Source organism: Podarcis muralis, chromosome 6, assembly GCF_964188315.1.
Source record: "Podarcis muralis chromosome 6, rPodMur119.hap1.1, whole genome shotgun sequence".
Lineage (NCBI taxonomy): Eukaryota > Metazoa > Chordata > Lepidosauria > Squamata > Lacertidae > Podarcis > Podarcis muralis.
The window spans coordinates 42008775-42027920 of record NC_135660.1 but is presented as its reverse complement, the minus strand read 5'-3'; the positions used below and the strand labels follow the sequence as shown (position 1 = coordinate 42027920).

Sequence of the window (19146 nt, the reverse complement as noted above, 5' to 3'; positions counted from 1 at the left end):
CAATGTGTAAAGATGGACTAATGTTGCAAACTGGACCACAGTAAGTGGGGAGGTGTACTGGGAGTGCATGGCGACTCATTTTCCAGCTCTTTGGGGTGAAGCATTTTTAATTGGGGGTGGGGGGCACGAACACACACAAGATACAAAACCAGACTGGAAATGGATTCAGGCCAAACAAAAGGTACTTTTTCACATGATATAGAATACAGCTCCTGGAATTCATCACTAAGAGATGTGATGGCTGGTAGCTTAAATAGTTTTAAAATTGTGCAGGGAGGCTCTGCAAGTACAGCGGTCTCCCCACATCAGATGTTCACCCTCTGTGTGAGTGATGGGCCTTGGCTCACTTTCTTCCCCTTGCTAGGGATGGAAGAGAAGTTCAGTTCCATATGTATCTGAAGCCAAATGGTATCAAATCCACACTTTCCAAAACAATTCATGAACTGAAAGACAGCGATCCTTTGAAATTCACACTTAGCCAAATTTTGTGATGCAGTTCTCCAGCCAAGCATTGTTTGCAGAAATGCACATATTCTGTGTGTGTGTGTGTGAGTGAAAAATGTAGTTATTTGTGAAAATAGCATACAAAATTACATTATGTTAGGGGAAATAGCTTGCAAAAATGTGTACGTAAGTCAAAATTGCATACAACAACACATCAATTAGGAGAAGTGTGCACTAAAAGGCTGATGAGGATTTTTAAAAATGGCAAATTGCTGCAATGCGAAGAATTGGAAAAAAGAGAAACGGGGAGAATGAAATTGACCGATCCTTCGCTCTGTACTGCTTGCTGGTTGGTTTTATGTGTAAGCAGAGAACCTGTAGGGAACTATGGTGCTTCTTTCAGGTAATCTGTAAAGGGAGGTTAAAACAACCTTCTCTTGCAGATGGTTTTGAATATTGAGTTGTGGTGTAGCCTCTGCTTTCCCCTCAACCATCTTAGCAGGAAAAAGCATGGGCAGACTCCTCAGTGCCATGTCACAGCTTGCTGGTGCTCGAATCGGGGGCTGAAATGTCACTGATGATTTATTTGAATTCTAGTATGAAATAAACCATCCTTGGCAAACGAACACAGCCGCTGCTCTTGGAAATAACCTTAGGGAAAAGGTCAGGTTCTGTCACGGGTACAATGAATGAGGAGAAAGGATTATAGAAAGAAAGAACAAGGCTGCCTTGTTAGCTAAAGTTCACACAATGTTCCCTGTGTTTAGAATCGCATCCTCCTCGGTTCCCTTCTGGTACTTACAGCAAGGCTTGAGATTCTATAGCTTACTCCCAAAGGCCAGATCTCGGCGGCATTTTACACAGGTATAACACGGATTGGGATGACTTGTTTTATTTTATATTTTGGTACGGCGGCTCCATGTAGAGTTACAAAGTGCAACCACACGGAGAGCTGGTCCTCCATGTTGCCTGGTCATAGCATGTGGCTGCCACCTCCCCGTCATAAGGTTGGAAATGTGGAAGAGGACAAAGCGCCACATGGCAGGATGCTAGCAGCTCGTTGGCTCTTGCACAACTGAGAAGCCACCCTCCTACAACTGGTGAACTTGGTCTTCAGCCGGTTGGTAAACACTCATAAGCAGGATGATTCCTCAGGAGCAATTAGCCTACCTGGTGCAGCTGTAGTATTAACTTTATAAGTTGCTTCTTACATGTATCTCAAGGCAGCTCACAGACATACAGTAAAAACAGCTGAAATAGTTCTTTAAGCAGTACAAAAAACCAAACTCTGGTCCAAAATATTACATTGTGGAGATGGTACTCCCAATACTCGCTCAATAAACAGTATTTCTTAAAATTTCATGTATTGTTAGCGCAGTGTGACATTTTAAGCTTCGCTGGATGGCGGTTTTCATACAGAACTGAGCATATGATAAAGAGTGCAGCGGCTGTGGCTCAATATGCAGCTTCCGGTATATTGAGAGATCTTTGCAGACTCTCCCGCTAAGATAATGCAAAAGCTTTTGTTCTATTTATTGCCGTGTGATCGCAGATGTAAGGAAGACCCAAGAACCACTGTGCTGCTGTGGGGGAACTCTTAACAGGGCCTGTATGGACCTGGCAGTGAGGGAAGTGAAGAGGGGAGTTTAGTGCTGCAATGAAATCACTCGCTAAAGTTGCAGGTAATTTCCTGTAGCTTATTAGTATTTCTGCATCAAAAAGAAGTGTCGTTTCAAATTAAATTATGAAGGATGCTTCTGAAAAAAATTAATATTAATTTGATAAACCCAGTGCCTTTTTAAAAAATCCACAAGTATCCATAAATAATAATGTTGAGATAAAAGGCAAATGAGCGGAATGTATAAGTTGGCTTTTGCAAGCAAATTTGAGGCAGAAGACCTTGCTTAGCTTTCTCATTGATTATCTGTTGATTAGGGCAACTGAAAATGGAGTGCTACATTCATGATTAAAGCCTGCCGTTACCAGAATGATAATGGCAGTACTCTAAACACAACAATGGTGCCAGAATTCAGTGTCCCTGATGACCTTGACATGAAATAAATGCAGCATGAATACATCATATGACTCAAAACATTGAGGCCGGGCCAGACCTAGTTCCCACTGAAATCAATGGGGCAAGTTAGTTATGATATCAATGGGAATTAATTTTGAGTTTGGATCTGCCATAAGCAGAAAATAAATATTTTATGAATACTTGGCTGAGCTGGAAATGCTATGCAGATGCCACAACATGAGTGCTCCAGCTTCATTTTGTGAAAGATTCATTTTTTATTTTTTTTAAAAAGCACCTCATAAAATGAAGCTGGAACACTTTTTAAATGAAAGACTTGGAATTAATAAAAATAATGAAAAAATCCTGAATGATAGAGAACACAGCAAGAGCTATCTTAAGTTCTGCATGCATGTCCCCAAGATGAAACGAGGGTCAATGAAAATTTCAGCTAAAATGGTGGCAAAATCAAGCAGGCAAGATGGTGATCAGGATGGGTTCTATGGGATTTATTAGAGTGGATATTGGACAGGATAGAAGATGGAAGACCTGTTTTTTTTTTTTAAAGGACCAAATTTAATAGCTTAAAATGGCATTTTCAGTGAAGAAAATTGAATGCAGATGACTGCATCCCCAAGTATGGTATTTTTAATAAAAGGCTGCTCCATGAACAAAAGCAACCCCAAGCTAGGGATGCTCCTACTCAGTGGACCTGGGTCAGTAAAAGTTTCAGGTTGCTAAGGCCTTGAGGACTAGTCCCATGTGAGTGTTGATTAGGTGGGCACTTTATTTTCTACCTAATTTGCTAACTAGATGTAGCACAGAATTCTTGGACAAAAGTAAATGCACTGTTAATCCATCTCTATGATCTGATTCAAAGAAGTGGAAAGGGTTCCTTTTGTAAGTCACGGTGCTTGCATTCTTCCCCTGAAGTCAAGCAATGATGGCTCTGAAGCTGTCAGGTGCCATGAGAATCTGTCAGTGTCCAAGTGATGTGCAGGCCATATAAATTAAAATGTAAGAACAGTGGGGAATGGCCTAGCTTGTAAATATATCCCAGTTCACAATCTGAAGGGGATTGAAGTCCTAGGGGGAACAAAATAGCTCACATTTTTGAGGGGACAGTGTGTGAGAAGTTACCAGCCCAGTCATTTTCCCTCAGCACCCTCCAGCAGGATGGCAAGTTTGCCATGACAAAAGGCAAGGCTAGCCAAAGACACTTAGCGGTTTGAGGCAAAGGACAAGATGGCAACACCCGACCACCACCACTTCAGTGTACAAAAACTGATCGAACTGGTGGCTGAATCTTCAACAACATCCTCTCAGTAGTGTGCAGGGAAAAGTGAGTCATGACACGCAGTTGTGGCCAAAAACCATGAACTCAATAGTAAGTTGTGTGTGTGACATGCTGTATGATTTGCAAAGCAGCTCATCTGGAAAATCTGAGGGCGGAGGATTCCCTGAGTGGAAGAGAGGTTCTTTCAAGAGCTCCTCAGCTACCACCCTCTCTTCCTCAGCAAACTTTGGCTGGGAATGAGCCCCAGTGAAAAACCCCTCTGTGTGTGGGAGCCAGACTCAATTCCTACAGCTTGCTTTGTGTTGGGCAGCCCCCACTCCCCCACAGCTGGTGTGGGGAGCAGTGAAACTGGCAGTGCTGATGCTATAAATATTCGCTCCAGGATTAACTTGCCAGCTGGTCTTGACCATTCAGGAGTCTGGAAAACTGCCAGATGGAAGGGCCCCAGGGAGACACATTCGTCCTGTGTTTGCCATCTGTTGGGCAGGCTCAGTTGGTGGTCTGGCATCCTGTGTGGTGGACACAGCCACCCGGCAGGCCCAGTTGGTGGTTTGGTTCCTCACTGGTGCATGCACAGGTCTGATGTGCTCCTCTGGGGTTGGCACACTAACCTACTTGGTATAGTCATGATATTTCTTCTGGCCATAGGCAAGTAAACATGGAGAGGGGAAGGAGGCGGTATTGGTGACGGGCATATTTTTCAGTGAAACTTCACATAAACGGCTTCATATAGCAAAGTGGTCCGTCCATCCCCAATTACAAATGGTCTTGAATAATTAAATCTATAGACTACTTGATGCCTATTACTCTGTAAGGGAGCATGAAGGCCTCAGGCAGAGTGTTTGTGTTAGGAACTGTTCCAAGTCACTGCCTCGTACCTCGCTTGGTATTGCCACATGCAGATCCCCACCATACATTCAAAGCACATTCAGTGCACATTTAAAGCACATGACCTCCCCTGAATAATCATGGGAATCATTGTTTCACCCTCATACAGCTACAATTCCCAGTCCCCTTACCAAACTACAGTTCCCAGGATTATATTTTTTTTTTGGGGGGGGGAGGAAGTCATGTGCTTTAGATGTGTGTTGAATGTGTTCAAAATCTATGGGGTGGATCTGCCCCATGATGTTTAAGGATGCTGTACAGATCTGTGCCTCAAAAGATGCTGATGCAATAATGACCATGTCATGACGGAAGACCTGGACTTTTTAGTTGAGGGGTGTCACCCGCCTTCAAGCATCACAATCATACAAGAGACCAGCAGCCTCCTGCAACCTGGACAACAACTCTCATCAGCCCCAGCCAGAGTAGTAGCCAATGGTCATGCGAGCTGGAAATTGGGGGAGGCTTCTAGGGAGGCCTTGCTTAGTGTCTGCTTAAGGTTCTACATGGCCTGAGAAGATGCTATGCAGAACCTAGGAGAGGAGGCCAGAACTGGGGATTGTCAGTCCAGTGGAGTATTAGTTGGGACATTGTAGCTTCTACAACACATCTGGTGTCTGGCAGTCTGAGATGTTTAGAGCTTCATACTGCGCCTGGCCAACTCCTACTAAGTCAGGGATGGGATGGGGATGTTAGACTCTCCAGATGTTGCTGGACCACAGCACTCATTATCCATGCCCATTAGGTTTGCTAGCTGGGGATGTGGGATTTGGAGTCTGACAATATCTGGTGGGCTGCAGGTTTCCCATCCCTGTAACTAAGTAGTTCAATGCACTATGAAAATGAAAGGTTGCGATTGGAAAGCATTGGTTGCCCTGCTCACAATGTTTCAAAATCTTTGGCTTCTCACTAGTAGGAATTAAGAATGGACTGGGATTTTCCTTAAATGTTCCACTAAAGGTTGCAACTAAAATTCTGTGTGATTCAGCCTCTATTGGAGCTTGGGTATACTGGGATTGATAAGAGATGTTTGCTTGCAGGTGCTAAGACTTATTCGTCTAGTGAAGGTGTGTTGGGAATGAGGTGGATTTCTGCATGGTCTCCAAAGCTTCCAAGATGGGCAGAACTCTGATCTGGAACTTAACAGAGCTGGTCCTAATGGAGTTTGTGCTTTAGGAGAAAGAGTCCTGTTGCAGGGATGGGCTCCCAACAGTATGTGGCTTTGTGTAGGTCAGCCCATATAAAAAAGGGTATTCTGTGGGTTACGAGTGGGGAACCAAAAAGTGTGGGGAGTGCTGTGAAGAAGAGTGAGCAGGGTTCTTGGAATGAGTGGGGATTCAGTGGGGGTCTGCCCCATAGAAGAAGGGGTAGTGCATGGAACAAGGGTAGGAGAACATGAATTTGACAGCAAATTTCATCTCCTTATTCTTCTTCTCCCAGCGGTAAATGGCCAAGACTAGCAACCTCCCACCCACCTTTCGCCCCATCACCAGAAAGCTGCCACTGAGGTCATCAAGCTGGGGGCAGGGGCAGGCACCTGCGTTCTTCATGTGCAGCACCAGCTTCTTGGTGTCCTTGCGCTTCAACGGCCCCACTTTGAGCAGCTTTTTCTTCTTCTGCGCAGCCACCAATCGCCTCTCCCCATTCTCTTTCTTTATCTCCTTGATGCGCATCTTCACCACTGAAGGGGTAAATGGGAAGCAGATTGTGTTAGGAGCTTACAGACAATTGGGTGAAGTCAAAGTGAAGGAGCAAGAAGAAGGAGTGTGATTTCATAAGGACAGGGATTAGGAGGACTGACTTGTTTGACAGCTACGTATTTGGCCCTGTTAAAAAAAGTCACCAAGGAGAGATGAGGAGTAGGTAATAGAGTGGGGGTCACACAGAGTGTCAGGATCTGGTTTATCTCCTCTGACTGAATGAGAGGTCATGGAATTACTCTTCAACTTCCTATTGAGTATATTTGTTTGTAAATGATAGATTTGTATTTGACAAAAAGACAAGCCACCATCTATTAAGCTTTGAGCACCCTGGTTCTCTATAAACCCAGCACAGGTTCATTGGAGGAAGGTTCCTCAACAGGTGCGAGTCGTCCAGGTTTTTGTCCTTAGTCCAAGAGTGGAGTGAAGCATGCTCCAGCCTACTCCTACAAAAACCAGAAATGAAAGAAAATATCTGACTGCATGCCAGAAATAAACAACACAAAAATCAAGGTTAAAAAAGCTATAAATAAATAATACACAGTAGTGTATTTTCCACCTTTCTATAATGTCAACGTAATAACTATAGGGCCAAAAAACGCATTTGCAATATTTATGCAAGCATGTGATAATAATAGAATTTGACCTTATAAATGATTTGAAAACAAGGTTACAACAATCAAAAAGCTTAGGAAGTACAACCTTGCACAGAACCTGTGCAATTAAAAAACTTCAGATGGCTGAATCCACGATTGTAGTAAGAGTCATATGGCAACAACATGTAGAAAAACATGGGGAAACTCAGTGCAATCAATAAAATATAATCAATATTATTTAGTGAAGTTCTGTGACCCTCTTGAATCCCAAATGCTTCTCAACTTGGTCAGATGCAGTGACATATTCTTGTACAGAAGTTCCTTATGCAGGAGTTCTAAATACCATTTAAAAATAAATAAAAATCTAACCATATGTCTTGGATTGCTATGATTTGGTTGGTGTTATTTTATAAGCTTTTAGACTTTTTTTTTGGCATCCTTGTCTTTAATCTGTGTGTTTAGGATAAGGTGAAATTCTGCTCTCATCACATGCGTGTATACATATAGTGCCAGTAATGCATTTACAATAGCAGGTAGGTTGGCTTCATAAAAAGATGGAAAATGCAGTATATCTTAATAGCTTTTTTTTGGAAGTACAGGGTTAGTTACATCAAGGATCAATTTTGTTGACTGCAGCAGGACTTTGCAGCCGCTGCATAATTGTGAAAATCACTGTGATTGTATCCATGCACTGATTTTCTATGTGAAGAGGATCCTATAGATGGCTGGGAGCCAGATCATATGTAGGGGAAATATCTCATGTGAAGTGGTTCTTGGCCTCCCACAAAGCATGCCCAAGATGCTGATGATCCAAATTGCCTGGTCTTGTGTGTTGAGAAAAAGTGGTGTTCCACCCTGGAACCAGCTTGTATGATGTGTGTCAAGGAAAGAAGGTAAAGGTGTTGATTTCTGACCACTTTCTGGACAGGTCTCTCCTGTGTCTATCTTGTTAGCCCCAGTATAAACTGCCTTACTGGTCATGCTGAAATCTGAAGCAAAAAGAGCTGCTGGGTGGATACTGCACTGCTTTGTTTTAACTTTTTTTTTTTTAACCACACTGTGTCAGCCTGAACCCTCTTTGCCATGGTCAACTGGGAACATCACTGTTGAAGCCAAGAGTTCATCAAAGAGATGGATGCCTCAAAGGGGAGTTGCTGGGAGACAGATCTGACAAACCTCTCTGATCCTTGCCTCCTATTTTCAGCGTTTAACTGTTTTTCTGGGATTATCATCTGAAGTAGCAGATCGGCCTCCTTTCTTCTGGAATGAGGCACATCACGTTTTATTTTTATGATGATTTGTTTTAAAAATGTGTATGTTGTATTTTCCAGTATAAACAGTCTTCAGGGCAATGAACAGATTCTGCATGGTGTTAAGCCTAATTAAGCCAAATTTAACATAGATTAAAAAATACAGATGATATAAAAAACACCAGCAGAAATAATACTGATGAAATAGTTACAACTAGTTAATAGCTTAAGCAAACAGACAAGCAGGCCTGACATGCTTTCTTTGCTTATTTTGCATGTTTATCCTTGTTTCCTACTAAGAACACAAGTCCATGTGTATGTGTCTCTCCCTCCTCCCAACCTCCTGCCCTCATAATAACCCTATAAAGTTAGTTGGACTAGGCTAAGGTCACCCAGTGAGTTCTGTGGCCAAGTGGGGATTTGCATCTTGGTCATAGCTGTCAACGTTTTCCTTTTTAAAAGGGAAATTCCCTTATTCCAAATAGGATTCCTCGCAAGAAAAGGGAAAAGTTGACAGCTATGGTCTTGGTTTTTTCAGACCTGGAGCCCTGTCTCCAGAATGCTGGTCTTAACTTTTATTTATATATTTCTGTAGCATGGCATTCGCACAATAATAGTGCATTAATTATGGGTTTAGACCGGACCACTCACACATTGTTCCGCTTTACTAATGGTTCTGCAGTGCTTCCCCAATGTTACCACATTATTGCCATCTGCAGGGATACCTTGCACTGTAGTGCAAAACCAACCAAGGAACACTTGAACATTTGCTGCATGGAAAGTTACAGGAGCTCAGCAGGAAGCTACAGGACATTCATGGATTGGCAAACAAACTGTAAAAAGGTAAAGGTAAAGGGACCCTTGACCATAGGTGCCTTAAAACCTTCGTATGCAGAGACACTATTGAAAGTGGGATCTACCATAACCACCTGAATAACATGAGAACAAATCAAGATTGCACAATTAAATAGATGTCTGGGGGGGTCCTAGTTCAACACTCTAATCATAGGCCTACCGTCTAAACCAGTGTTTCCCAACCTTGGGCCTCCAGCTGTTTTTGAACTACAATTCCCATCATCCCTGACCACTGGTCTTGCTAGCTAGGGATGATGGGAGTTGTAGTCCAAAAACAGCTGGAGGCCCAAGGTTGGGAAACACTGGTCTAAACGATATTGTTTGTGCCAAGCTAATCTACGTGGGGAGGCAATCCACATCTGGGGTCTTTCCACCTAAAAGGGCCTCTTCCCTAATTTCCAGGTGTGGAAATACTCAAAGGGTCTTGCATAGCATGCAGGTTCAGAGGGTGGTTCTTCAGATACCTTGGACTCAGTCTGCTCCTAAACATAAGAAGCTGCCATACACTGAGTCATACTAACAGTTCAATATCGTCTACACACCAGGGGTGACTAACCACGTGGCCCTTCCGATGTTGGACTCAAACTCTCACTAGCCTTGGTCAGTTATCAGGGATGATGGAGTCCAACAATATCTGGAGCAACACGGGCCTTAGTCACTCCTGATTGACAGTGGTAGATAGTGACTCTGCAGAGCTTTGGACAGTGGTTTTTCCCATTCCACTTGGAATGCTGGGACCTTCTGCCAGCATAAAACAAGCTCTGTCCTAAGCAATGGAGTGGAGTTGTAAGGCTTTCTAGGTCGAAAACAGTACCTTGCTTTGGGCCAGAAACAAGCTGGAAGTTGTTGGAGGTCTGATGGCAAAGGCTGGGGTTCAAAGGGAACCTTGAATCCCAGTAAGTTGTAGAAGATAGGGGAATGCAAGTAAAGAATTTGCAACACATTCTCAACAGTTGTTCTGCAGAGCTTCAGCTTCACTCTCAGATGCCCCAAGTGGAGACTCCCCAATCCCTGCCGCTTTGAACGGATGACTCACCAAAGTCACTGGAACACATTTGCTCCATGATGCCATCTGCCTTGTGCTCCATCTCGCATTGGGTGCAGATCTTTGACACTGCAAGATGGAAAAAAAGTGAGTCCTCACCTGCCAAATGTTTGGGACATTGCTCACAGCTCTGGCCCTGCAGCTTCCTGGCTGTATTCTCATGGGCAGCCCACATCTAATAATGATTATTCTCAATCCCAGATCATCTGCCTCGTCACGAACTTTCTTTGGCCTGTCATGAAGTATCTTGAACTAACAGAAGGTTTGGGAGTTTGGCTCACCCAAACAGGAAGCCCGTAATCCTTATTGGAAAGCCTTTTGAACAGCTGGAGAAGGCTTCTTCTTCTTCTTCTTCTTCTTCTTCTTCTTCTTCTTCTTCTTCTTCTTTTTTTTTGAGGGGGGAATATTTGTTTCTTGTTTAACTGATTCTTTATCCACCTCTTAATTTTCTCCATTATACAAACCCCTATCCTTGCCCCAGTTAAATAACATTCCATTTAATTTTGCTATCTTCCCGCCCCCTAAAAGTGCGCGCGTGAGGCTTAAAATGATATAAATCAAAGGAGATATTTGATGGGAGAGGATGAGGGAAACCAAGGCTCTGTGTTGTATGATGCGAACCTGTCAGTCAAGGGCAAAACGACATTCTGGTGGTCTGGGCTGACTGGAGGGAATAGCCTGAAGTGTAGGCTAAGCCAGTGATGCTCAAACGTTTCTCCCCATGGACCACTTGAAAATTGCTGAGGGTCTTGGCGGACCAGTTAATGATTTTTCTGCTTGTTGTAACAATTGTAATGTGCTGGGCTATACGCTGCATGGTTTTGTATAGTATTTTCTATTGCTTCTTTTTTATATATTTGAATTCTATGGAATAATAATACAATGCAATAAATAAAAGAAGCAATTAAAAACACAATTAAAAATTGCTGTGAGCATTTAATATGAACATGCCATGGATCACCTGAATGAATCTTGGGGGCCTCTGATGATCCATGAGCCACAGTTGGGGATCCCCTGGGCTAAGAATGGTCATGTTGTGACTACAGCAGTGATGAATGAGGCTGAGGACCAGCCTTCTCCTTGGACTTTTAGCTATGTATTGAGGGGAATGCTTACTATTAATCCAGGCAGATGAAATGCTCCATGGGAAGCTATGGAGCCTCTTTTGGCTATCCATCCTGGTGGAAGGCATGAGGACATGGTGGGACCCACTCCGGGGCCATTCTGTGTCCTAGGGTGGGTTAAATGAGATGTAGCACCACCCTGCCTCTCTTCAGAGAAGAAGAAAGAAAAGCAGAGAGAAGGAGTAAGGAGACAAGGGTTGGCCTAGATGTAAAGAAGGACAGAGCTCCTTTATCTTTTAATAGTTAGGTAGAAAAGGTATTTAATGTGTGAAGCTGATCCTTACGAGGCTCCCAGCTTTATACCAACATTAAAAGTACAAGACCTCTGACATCCTTTGCCTACAGTTACTCCAGCATATATATATATATATATATATATATATATATATATATATATGCTACAAAAAACAAAAAGTATGAAAGCTGAGTGTGACCTGACATTTGCATGAAGACACTGTTTCTTTAGCCTTTTCAAACTTGCCCCTAACTTGATAGGACACACAACCCAGCCATCTGCTCTGTAGGTGAGCATGTTGAGATCCTTACACAGGAGAGTCTGTAAGTTGGGTCACTAATTTAATACTGGCATGAAACAAGGAATAGAACAGGACATCTCTGGCGCCCTCCTGAAGCCGCACACAGAGAAATGTCATTATAACAAGTTGGTAGGTGTTCCTTAGCATCCCAGATCTGGTATGGATGATCAATCTTTGGGGGTGCCGTCGCTCAGGGTATTCTACCTGGTGTGGGTGAGTGAGAGTTCATTTTCATTTCAACAAGCTATTGCCTAGCACTGTAATGTCTAACCAGTGTGTTGTGAAACTATAAAATGATAAAATTGTGAAAATTAACGATAAAACCAGCAAGTCAGTAAAACTCTTAAAATGCCTGCCTTAGGCTCTATTGCTGTTTTAGACTTTGCATCCCTTTTCCAGGGTCTCCCACCCCCGCCAGTTATCCTGAAGTTTTGAGAGTCAAGCCCATAGGACTTCCTTGGAGATCAGAGACAGGGTTGTTCAGGAGGGCAATTTTTCAACGGATGGTGTTAAGTCAGATGCTGGAAGTGATGACTAGGAAGAAGCAGGAAGTGTGCTTGGAGCTTGCTAGACTTTGGATTCCAAGGTCTGTGCTAACAGGCAATATTTGTGCTACTCCTGGTTCCCTGCCTGTTCATTTGTAAATAAACAGATTCTCACAGCCGCACCATAAATCTCTGCTGCTCACTCCTCCAAGCAGCGATCCTCCTAGGAAAATGATCCTGCAAAGGCTCCTCTGAATTTCCCACTTGTTTGGGGAGTGAAATAATATACTGTGCCTCCAAGGATACTCCTGAATTCAAAATGAGCCTGGTGGAAACTCATCCATGAAAAATGTTGCTCATCAAACTAGGAGAGGAGTGTTGAAATATGTGACCATGAATTTTGGGAGATGCCTTCTACCTCACCCAGTGTGCACAAAACAAGGTTGCCATATGCACTTAAAGTGGGGGATTGTAAGGTACCCTATTCCACTGACTAGTAGGATAAGCTATAGAGAAGTCATGGATTCTGGCTCCTGTTTCCAGTCTAACCAAGTGTCCTTTGCTATACGTCTCTTTGGATGTTCTCTGTTCAATTGGACACTGCCTCCCAGTGGTTGCTGAGCTAAAGAATTTGCTATTGATCACACATAGGTAGATATGTGTGTTTGCTGCACTTGCTCTTCCATCCCATCCTTTAAGCCCTGTAACCTGCTTCTGACCCCCCCAAATTAGGGTTCTAGCAGTGTGTTTTCAGGATCCACCCTATTCCCATGACTGTAACCTGGTTTAATCCAATTAAGGAATATTTTTACAGATTTGAAATCTTCAGCAGAGGCTGTCCTAGAAACTGATAGGAAGCTGTCCCACTGGGAGTATGCCATGTAGAAGGCTGTGCCTCTGCAAGGGAACAGATATAGGGCAAATGGTCAGATGGGTGGTTTGCCCTGTGTTGGGATCCTGCTGCTTTTGTAAAGATGCTTCTTATGAAAAGGGACTTTTGGAGGTGGTATCTCAAGGACAAGGAAAGCCCTATATAGAGCTGGGTGGGGAACCTGTGGCCCTTCAGGCGTTATCGGACTCCATCTCCCATCAGCCCCCACTCAGCAGAGCCAATGGGTAGAGATGATGGGAGTTGTAATTTAGGACCACGGGTTCCCTGTCCCTGCCATATAGCAGCATTCAAGCTGGCAGGAAGAATCAAAAGATCAACATATGCACCAAGCTCATCGCTGAGGTATGCTATTTCAACATAATGAAAGGGGAAATTATGTAAACTTCACGAAAGGAGGGGGATAAACACCACAAATATTGTGAGTGTTGAGAAAGCCACTTACTACTCTCATTTCGCAACTGTGACAGGATATTTTCTCAGCGCCTCAAGTACTGTATAATGTCTCACAGTAAACGTAATGAGAAACTGCCTGGTCTTGGGACATGAAGAGAAAGGAGAGATGATTTTCAGCTTGAAGCCACTTGCGACTATCAGTTCAGGAAAAGGCTTGGATAAGCAATGAACATGGGGACAAACTCCAATTCTGGGCCTAGCCTACATGCTTTGTGCTCCATCCACCCTTCTGGACTATGCCCTGATAGACTGGCAGTCTCTTGCACACTTTACAATACCAGCAGAGCTTTGAACGATAACCTGAGCCAGGAGCAGCGAGAGCAGAGCTGGATGCATGTCTGAACCTCTTACCCTAGGAGGCAAGGTCTAATGGGCTCCTACCCTTATCCAGTGCCTAGTTGGCTGTATGCCTGAGCCTCTTATCCTAGGACGCAAGGTATAATGGGCAGGATGAGTGTGGGGTTCTGTAAGAGCGACATTGCCTCCCAAACAATCTCTTAGCACAGGTCCTTCCCCCCCATCACAGTCTCCCCATGCAGTTACCTGGTGGCTGAGTTGCCTGACTGTTTCCAAACTGCACAGCGATGCACAGGTCATTGTCGAAGGGGAACTTGTTGCAGTTGAGCATGTCAGGCCAAGGGAAGCCGTAGGATTCCATGACAGGAGCGCACGAGTCGCGCACCACCTCGCACAGTGACCTGCAGGGGTAGATGGGCCGGTCCAGGCAGACAGGTGCAAAGAGGGAGCACAGGAAAAGCTGTGTGTCGGAATGGCACCGCTTGGCCAGCAGGGGCACCCAGCTGCTGGCTTGCTGCTTTACCTCTGGCATGGATTCGTGTTCCAGCAGGTTAGGGAGACGCATGCGCTTGTAGCCCACGTTGTGGCAGAGCTGCAGGTCGGCCGGGATGTCCACGCACTGGGGCTGCTTAGTGTAGAAGCGTCCATGCTGGAAGTTGTCGGATTGCCAGCTGTAGTAGTCGTACTCCTGACTCACGGACAGCGCCCAGCCCTGCACCAGAACCAGCAGCACAGTGCCCAGGGCATTCCATGGGCAGGGTGACATCATGGCTCAGAGACACTCCCCTCAGGGCTCCCTCGGCTGCAGGGGAGAGAGAGGGAGAGAACGTGGGACTCTGGTTGCCACGAGCGCCGATGGGAGCCAAGCTGAATGAAGGGCACTGCCTGGGCCAAGCCCAGCCAAGGAGCCAACACCTGCCTCTTAAAACGGGTGTGCCTGCACCTAGGCAAGCAAAAGCATTCTCCCCCAAGGTTGTATCTGGCACTATCGGTGGGATGGAGTGAGCTGAAGCTAGATTAAGTTGAAGTCTCTGCTCTGGGCTGTTTAGCACCACCCCCTCTAGGTTTCCAAAGCAGCCTCTTGGGGGGAACCGGCAGCCAATCTTCACCAGGCATGCTCCCCCCCTCCCAGGATTGAGTTGGGAGCCAGCCACAAGGATGTCCCCACCTCCCAGTCTGGGCCGCTCCTCCAGCCCTCTCTGTTTCTTCCTCCCCCTCCTGCTTTCCAGCTCTCTCTCTCTCCCTCCCCCCTTGTTCCCATTCCCTGCACACACAGGCATCAGGGCCCAGCTGGCAGGGCTATGAAATGCCATGAAGCAGTCGGCGTTGGGCAGTAGCTTTCAGGAAGGGTGCAATTTTCCTGCCTCATATCTGAAGTGCTCTTAATAACGAACTCCTGTCCAGAGCAGGCTCTCAGCTATGTGGTGTGCATATGTGTGCTTGTTTTGCTTCGAGCATAAAAATATCTGTGGCCAGGACTGATAAACACATTTGCAATACCTGCTCATTGCATTCAATAGACTCTCTGAGATGGCTGAATAATATCCAACTCACCACTACTAACTAAACGTTTAAATGATACATGGAAATGACCATCTATTGATTTTGATGACCAGGTTATACAGATGAATGACGTTAGTGTGGAAGCCCAACAATCCCTTTTGCAACTATGGCTCAAGAGAAGGAAATGTCAGAAAAAGAAACTTGAATTTGCCATTGGGCTTTGGTACATTTGTAGAAGGGGATAGGTTTATATGGGAATATAGGGCATTACAAGGGCCAATGTTGGATACCAGGTGGGTGCCCAGTAAATGCCTGAAGTTTAATTGACGAGATGATTTAATGTGGCAAGTATAAAGGAACATTATACTTACCACATTAAATCAACCAAATGCCACATTAAATTAAATAAAGTATTCTGGGATGGAGACTCAGAAGCTTCGGCAGAATGCTATCAATGATCCCAAGCTGACCAAGTGAGAAACTTGGATCACTGAAGACTGCCTAGCTATGAACCACATTCTACAACATCACTGGTTGAATGAAGGTTGCAAGTGCATACACCTGGGTACATTAACATTCAAAACCAAGTCAACAAGATTATGTCTAAAGCTAAAGGAAATTAGGGTTGTCAAATGTCAGGAACCCTCCCCCCATCCTTGTGAGTTATTGTTTCTTTAACAAAAACCTGATCTGCAGAAACCAGTACAAGAAGCTTATTACGGACAGGAGGTGAGGATTGGTACTGGGTAAACTCTAAAGATCAAAGTGCTGTTGAAAGCAGAGAACCAGGAGCAAGTAATAAATTTAGTAGCCTTACATGTTGATTACAGGAACAGTATACATATTTGAATGCAGTACACATTCAAAAGACAGAGACATTGTGTATTCTAGTGCCAGAACAAACACCAAGTTCCGCTTCAAGCCTTAAGAAAAACGAAGCAGCAGCATTCCAATATAGTCTGCGCTCACCCATCATGGTAAACCATAGTTAATTGTTTACCATGAATGTGCAGGTGTCTGTCACTTTTCTCCTCCCTAGGGAAAACAAAAAACCACAGTCCCTGGCTTAGCTCTGTGAGGGGTCATGGTTTGTTTTGCTCCAAACAAATAACCATGTAATGTCAAGGTTTGTTCTTGACTTCCTGAATGTGGTTTGTTTGAGCTGTAATCCCTCATAGGACTAAGCCAGGGATTGTGGTTTGTTGTTTCAACTAGTGGAGAAGCAAAGCAGGAAGCATATCCTTGTTCATGGTAAGGCAGTAACTATAGCAGCCTTCACCAACTTGATGCCTTCCAAATGTTATGGACTTCAGTCCCAGCTAGCCTGTCCATGTGATGGGTGAATTGGGCCATGGAGTGAAGCCCATTTGAGCTCACTGAAATCCATGAATTTAAACTCTGCCATATAAGCACCCCCCAGGATCTGAGATAGACAGTGAAATGCTTTTCTACTGGTCTATCCATGGCCCCCTCCACATGTCCTTTTTATTGTGCAAGCACAATGATTTGTGCTCATGGTGCCATCATGGCAGATAGACGTGATCCCACTTTCATTACTGTTTGCCCCTTGAAGGCACCAGGACTGGACACACACTGCTTCATTTCCATGTCCTGTAACTTCCTACTGAAATCCCGTAACTTTTTTTTGTCCAGCTTTTGTTGTGCTTTAGTGCCCTTTCAGATGGCAATAATGCGCTAATATTGGAGAACACCATAGAAGAGTGATGTGTGGACGGTCCAGTAGAAATCCACTAATATTGCATCAAAGGCATGAATACACCCGCAGAGAAAACGCCCTATGTTTTTCAGCTTGGAAAAGGCAGGGCAGTTCACAAAAGGAGGAGTTTTCCTACCTCATTGTTTTCCTTGTAGTTCTGCAATGGTTGTACATGCCTTTGAGTCCCTGGAAACAGGCTCGGCTGCAGCGGGTGCCCCTCCTGAGGGCAGGCCCCATTAGAAAGAGATTATTATCCAGGGTTTATCTGGGCTGTCAGTGGCCCAACCCTTGTGAGGGGACCTCTGCTAACTCCTGAGTATCAATTAGTCATTTCCCTCCTGCTGCGGACTTTGCCCTGTGTGGGGAGGGGAAGTCTCTAGCTGAGCTTGGAGGTGAGCACTCAGTGATGCTGGGCCTGCTTGGAGACTTAGGGAGGGGGAATTATTCTTGCTCATGATGCAGGTGTGAGGGTCTGGCTTAGCGGGACAAGAGGAAGCAGCCTGGCAGAAGTCCATTTTGATGGGATAGGCTGAGCCAATAATAACATGTGGAGAACATCCGGTTGGGGGAAAGCTGGGCCCATCTCTCATTCTTGGGGTCTTTTCTCTGTTTACTTGCAGAGATAGATGGAAATGTTTAGTAAAAGTCATCTATCTCATGATTAGAAGACATCTGAAGGCAGCCCTGTTTAGGGAAGTTTTCAATGACTGATGTCTTAATGTACAGTATTTTTAATCTTTTGTTGGAAGCTGCCCAGAGTGGCTGGGGAAACCCAGCCAGATGGGTGGGGTATAAATAATATATTACTACTACTACTACTACTACTACTACTACTACTACTACTACTATTATGATCAGCTAAAAGGCAGACTTTCAATTAAAAGAAAAGAGAATCTCTGCTCCTGAGGCTCCCAGTGCTTGAGGTAAAGCAAAGCCTTTGCTGTTCACTTAATCACCTAAAGTTAGATTCCTTTTAATCAATTTTAATGAGCTACCGCTGTTACAAATAAACTAGAGGCTTCCCTGTCTTTGAAGCAGTGTTGCAGGTTACCCAGTAGCACCTCTTTGGGCTCAGATTGGGCTTTTCTTCTTTGGATTTCCACAGCCAGCTGAAGCCACAATTTATTTCTGGGCATCCTTTATGCTCAGTAATGTTTCCCTCCCTCACCCTTTAATTTTTTTTGACTTAGTATCTAGTCTAATGAAGAATGTTTATGAAGTCCAAAATCTTATTTGCCTCTTTGTGATTTTTAACATTTGGTCCAAATAAAAGGGCTCTGCTACTCTTGCTCTTAGATGACCTATCCAATACTATTACCATCATTTTGAGGAGGGGGTGCCACAGCAGCCTCCAACCCCTTTGTAGCCCCCTCCCAGCCACAGCAGCAGCTGCAGAGGAGGCCACTCTGTGTGGTGACTGTGACTGTGGAGGCACCTTTGACATCTCACATCACTGCTTGTCACTGGATCAAGAGTGACAACTAGGCAATGGAAACGGGTTTCTGGACCCAACCAAGGGATCCTGCCCCACCCATGAGGACAACATTCAGAAGCTCTCTATGCTCCAGATAACACCTTAGTTGGGGCATAACATGACTCTTCTTTATAGTGGGAAAACATTAGTGACATACCTGGGAAGTGAATTGAGTAAATTTATTCTGCATTTCAAGTCAAACCACTTGCTACTGTCCCCCTCTTGCTGGATATCTGAACTCATTGCATGCTCGTCATCCGGTTGCTGTCACACACAGTCCCTCACGTGAACATATCTCCGTCCACATTTAACTCAAGTGTAGACACGCGCCCAGCCTTGTCATTCCTAGCTGCACTGAAGAGACAAGTCGCTCTTTCTCCCTCAGCCCCATTAATCTGCGGCTGCCAATGCAGCTCAGATAAGATAAAGCCATGGCTTTATCAAGCCCACTGGAATGAGGGGAGGTGGCCTGAGGCCCCCAGGTATCACAGGTAGAAACAAGATAAGCTCAGCAGGCTCTGGGACTGACAGAAAATCGCTGGCTCCTGATGAATGTGCTGGGATGAATCAGCGCAGTGTTCA

At 44.6% G+C, this 19146-nt stretch overlaps 1 protein-coding gene across 3 annotated transcripts; it reads right to left on the bottom strand.

Annotated features, from left to right (window-relative positions):
• Positions 1-89: 89 nt before the first annotated feature.
• SFRP5 (secreted frizzled related protein 5) lies at positions 90-17384 on the bottom strand. 3 transcript variants are annotated; one of them, XM_028730574.2, is made up of 4 exons: positions 17227-17384; positions 14117-14672; positions 10075-10152; positions 90-6318 (listed from the first exon to the last, which is right to left on the bottom strand). In XM_028730574.2, exons 2-4 carry the CDS (start codon positions 14637-14639, stop codon positions 5975-5977), a joined length of 945 nt encoding a protein of 314 aa, XP_028586407.1. In that variant the 5' UTR covers positions 14640-14672; positions 17227-17384; the 3' UTR covers positions 90-5974. The 3 variants fall into 3 exon arrangements, with proteins under 3 accessions (XP_028586407.1, XP_028586406.1, XP_077786270.1); XM_077930144.1 differs by lacking the exon at positions 17227-17384 and adding an exon at positions 11200-11354 and having other exon boundaries at positions 6181-6318; positions 14117-15040; XM_028730573.2 differs by lacking the exon at positions 17227-17384 and having other exon boundaries at positions 14117-15030.
• Positions 17385-19146: the final 1762 nt, after the last annotated feature.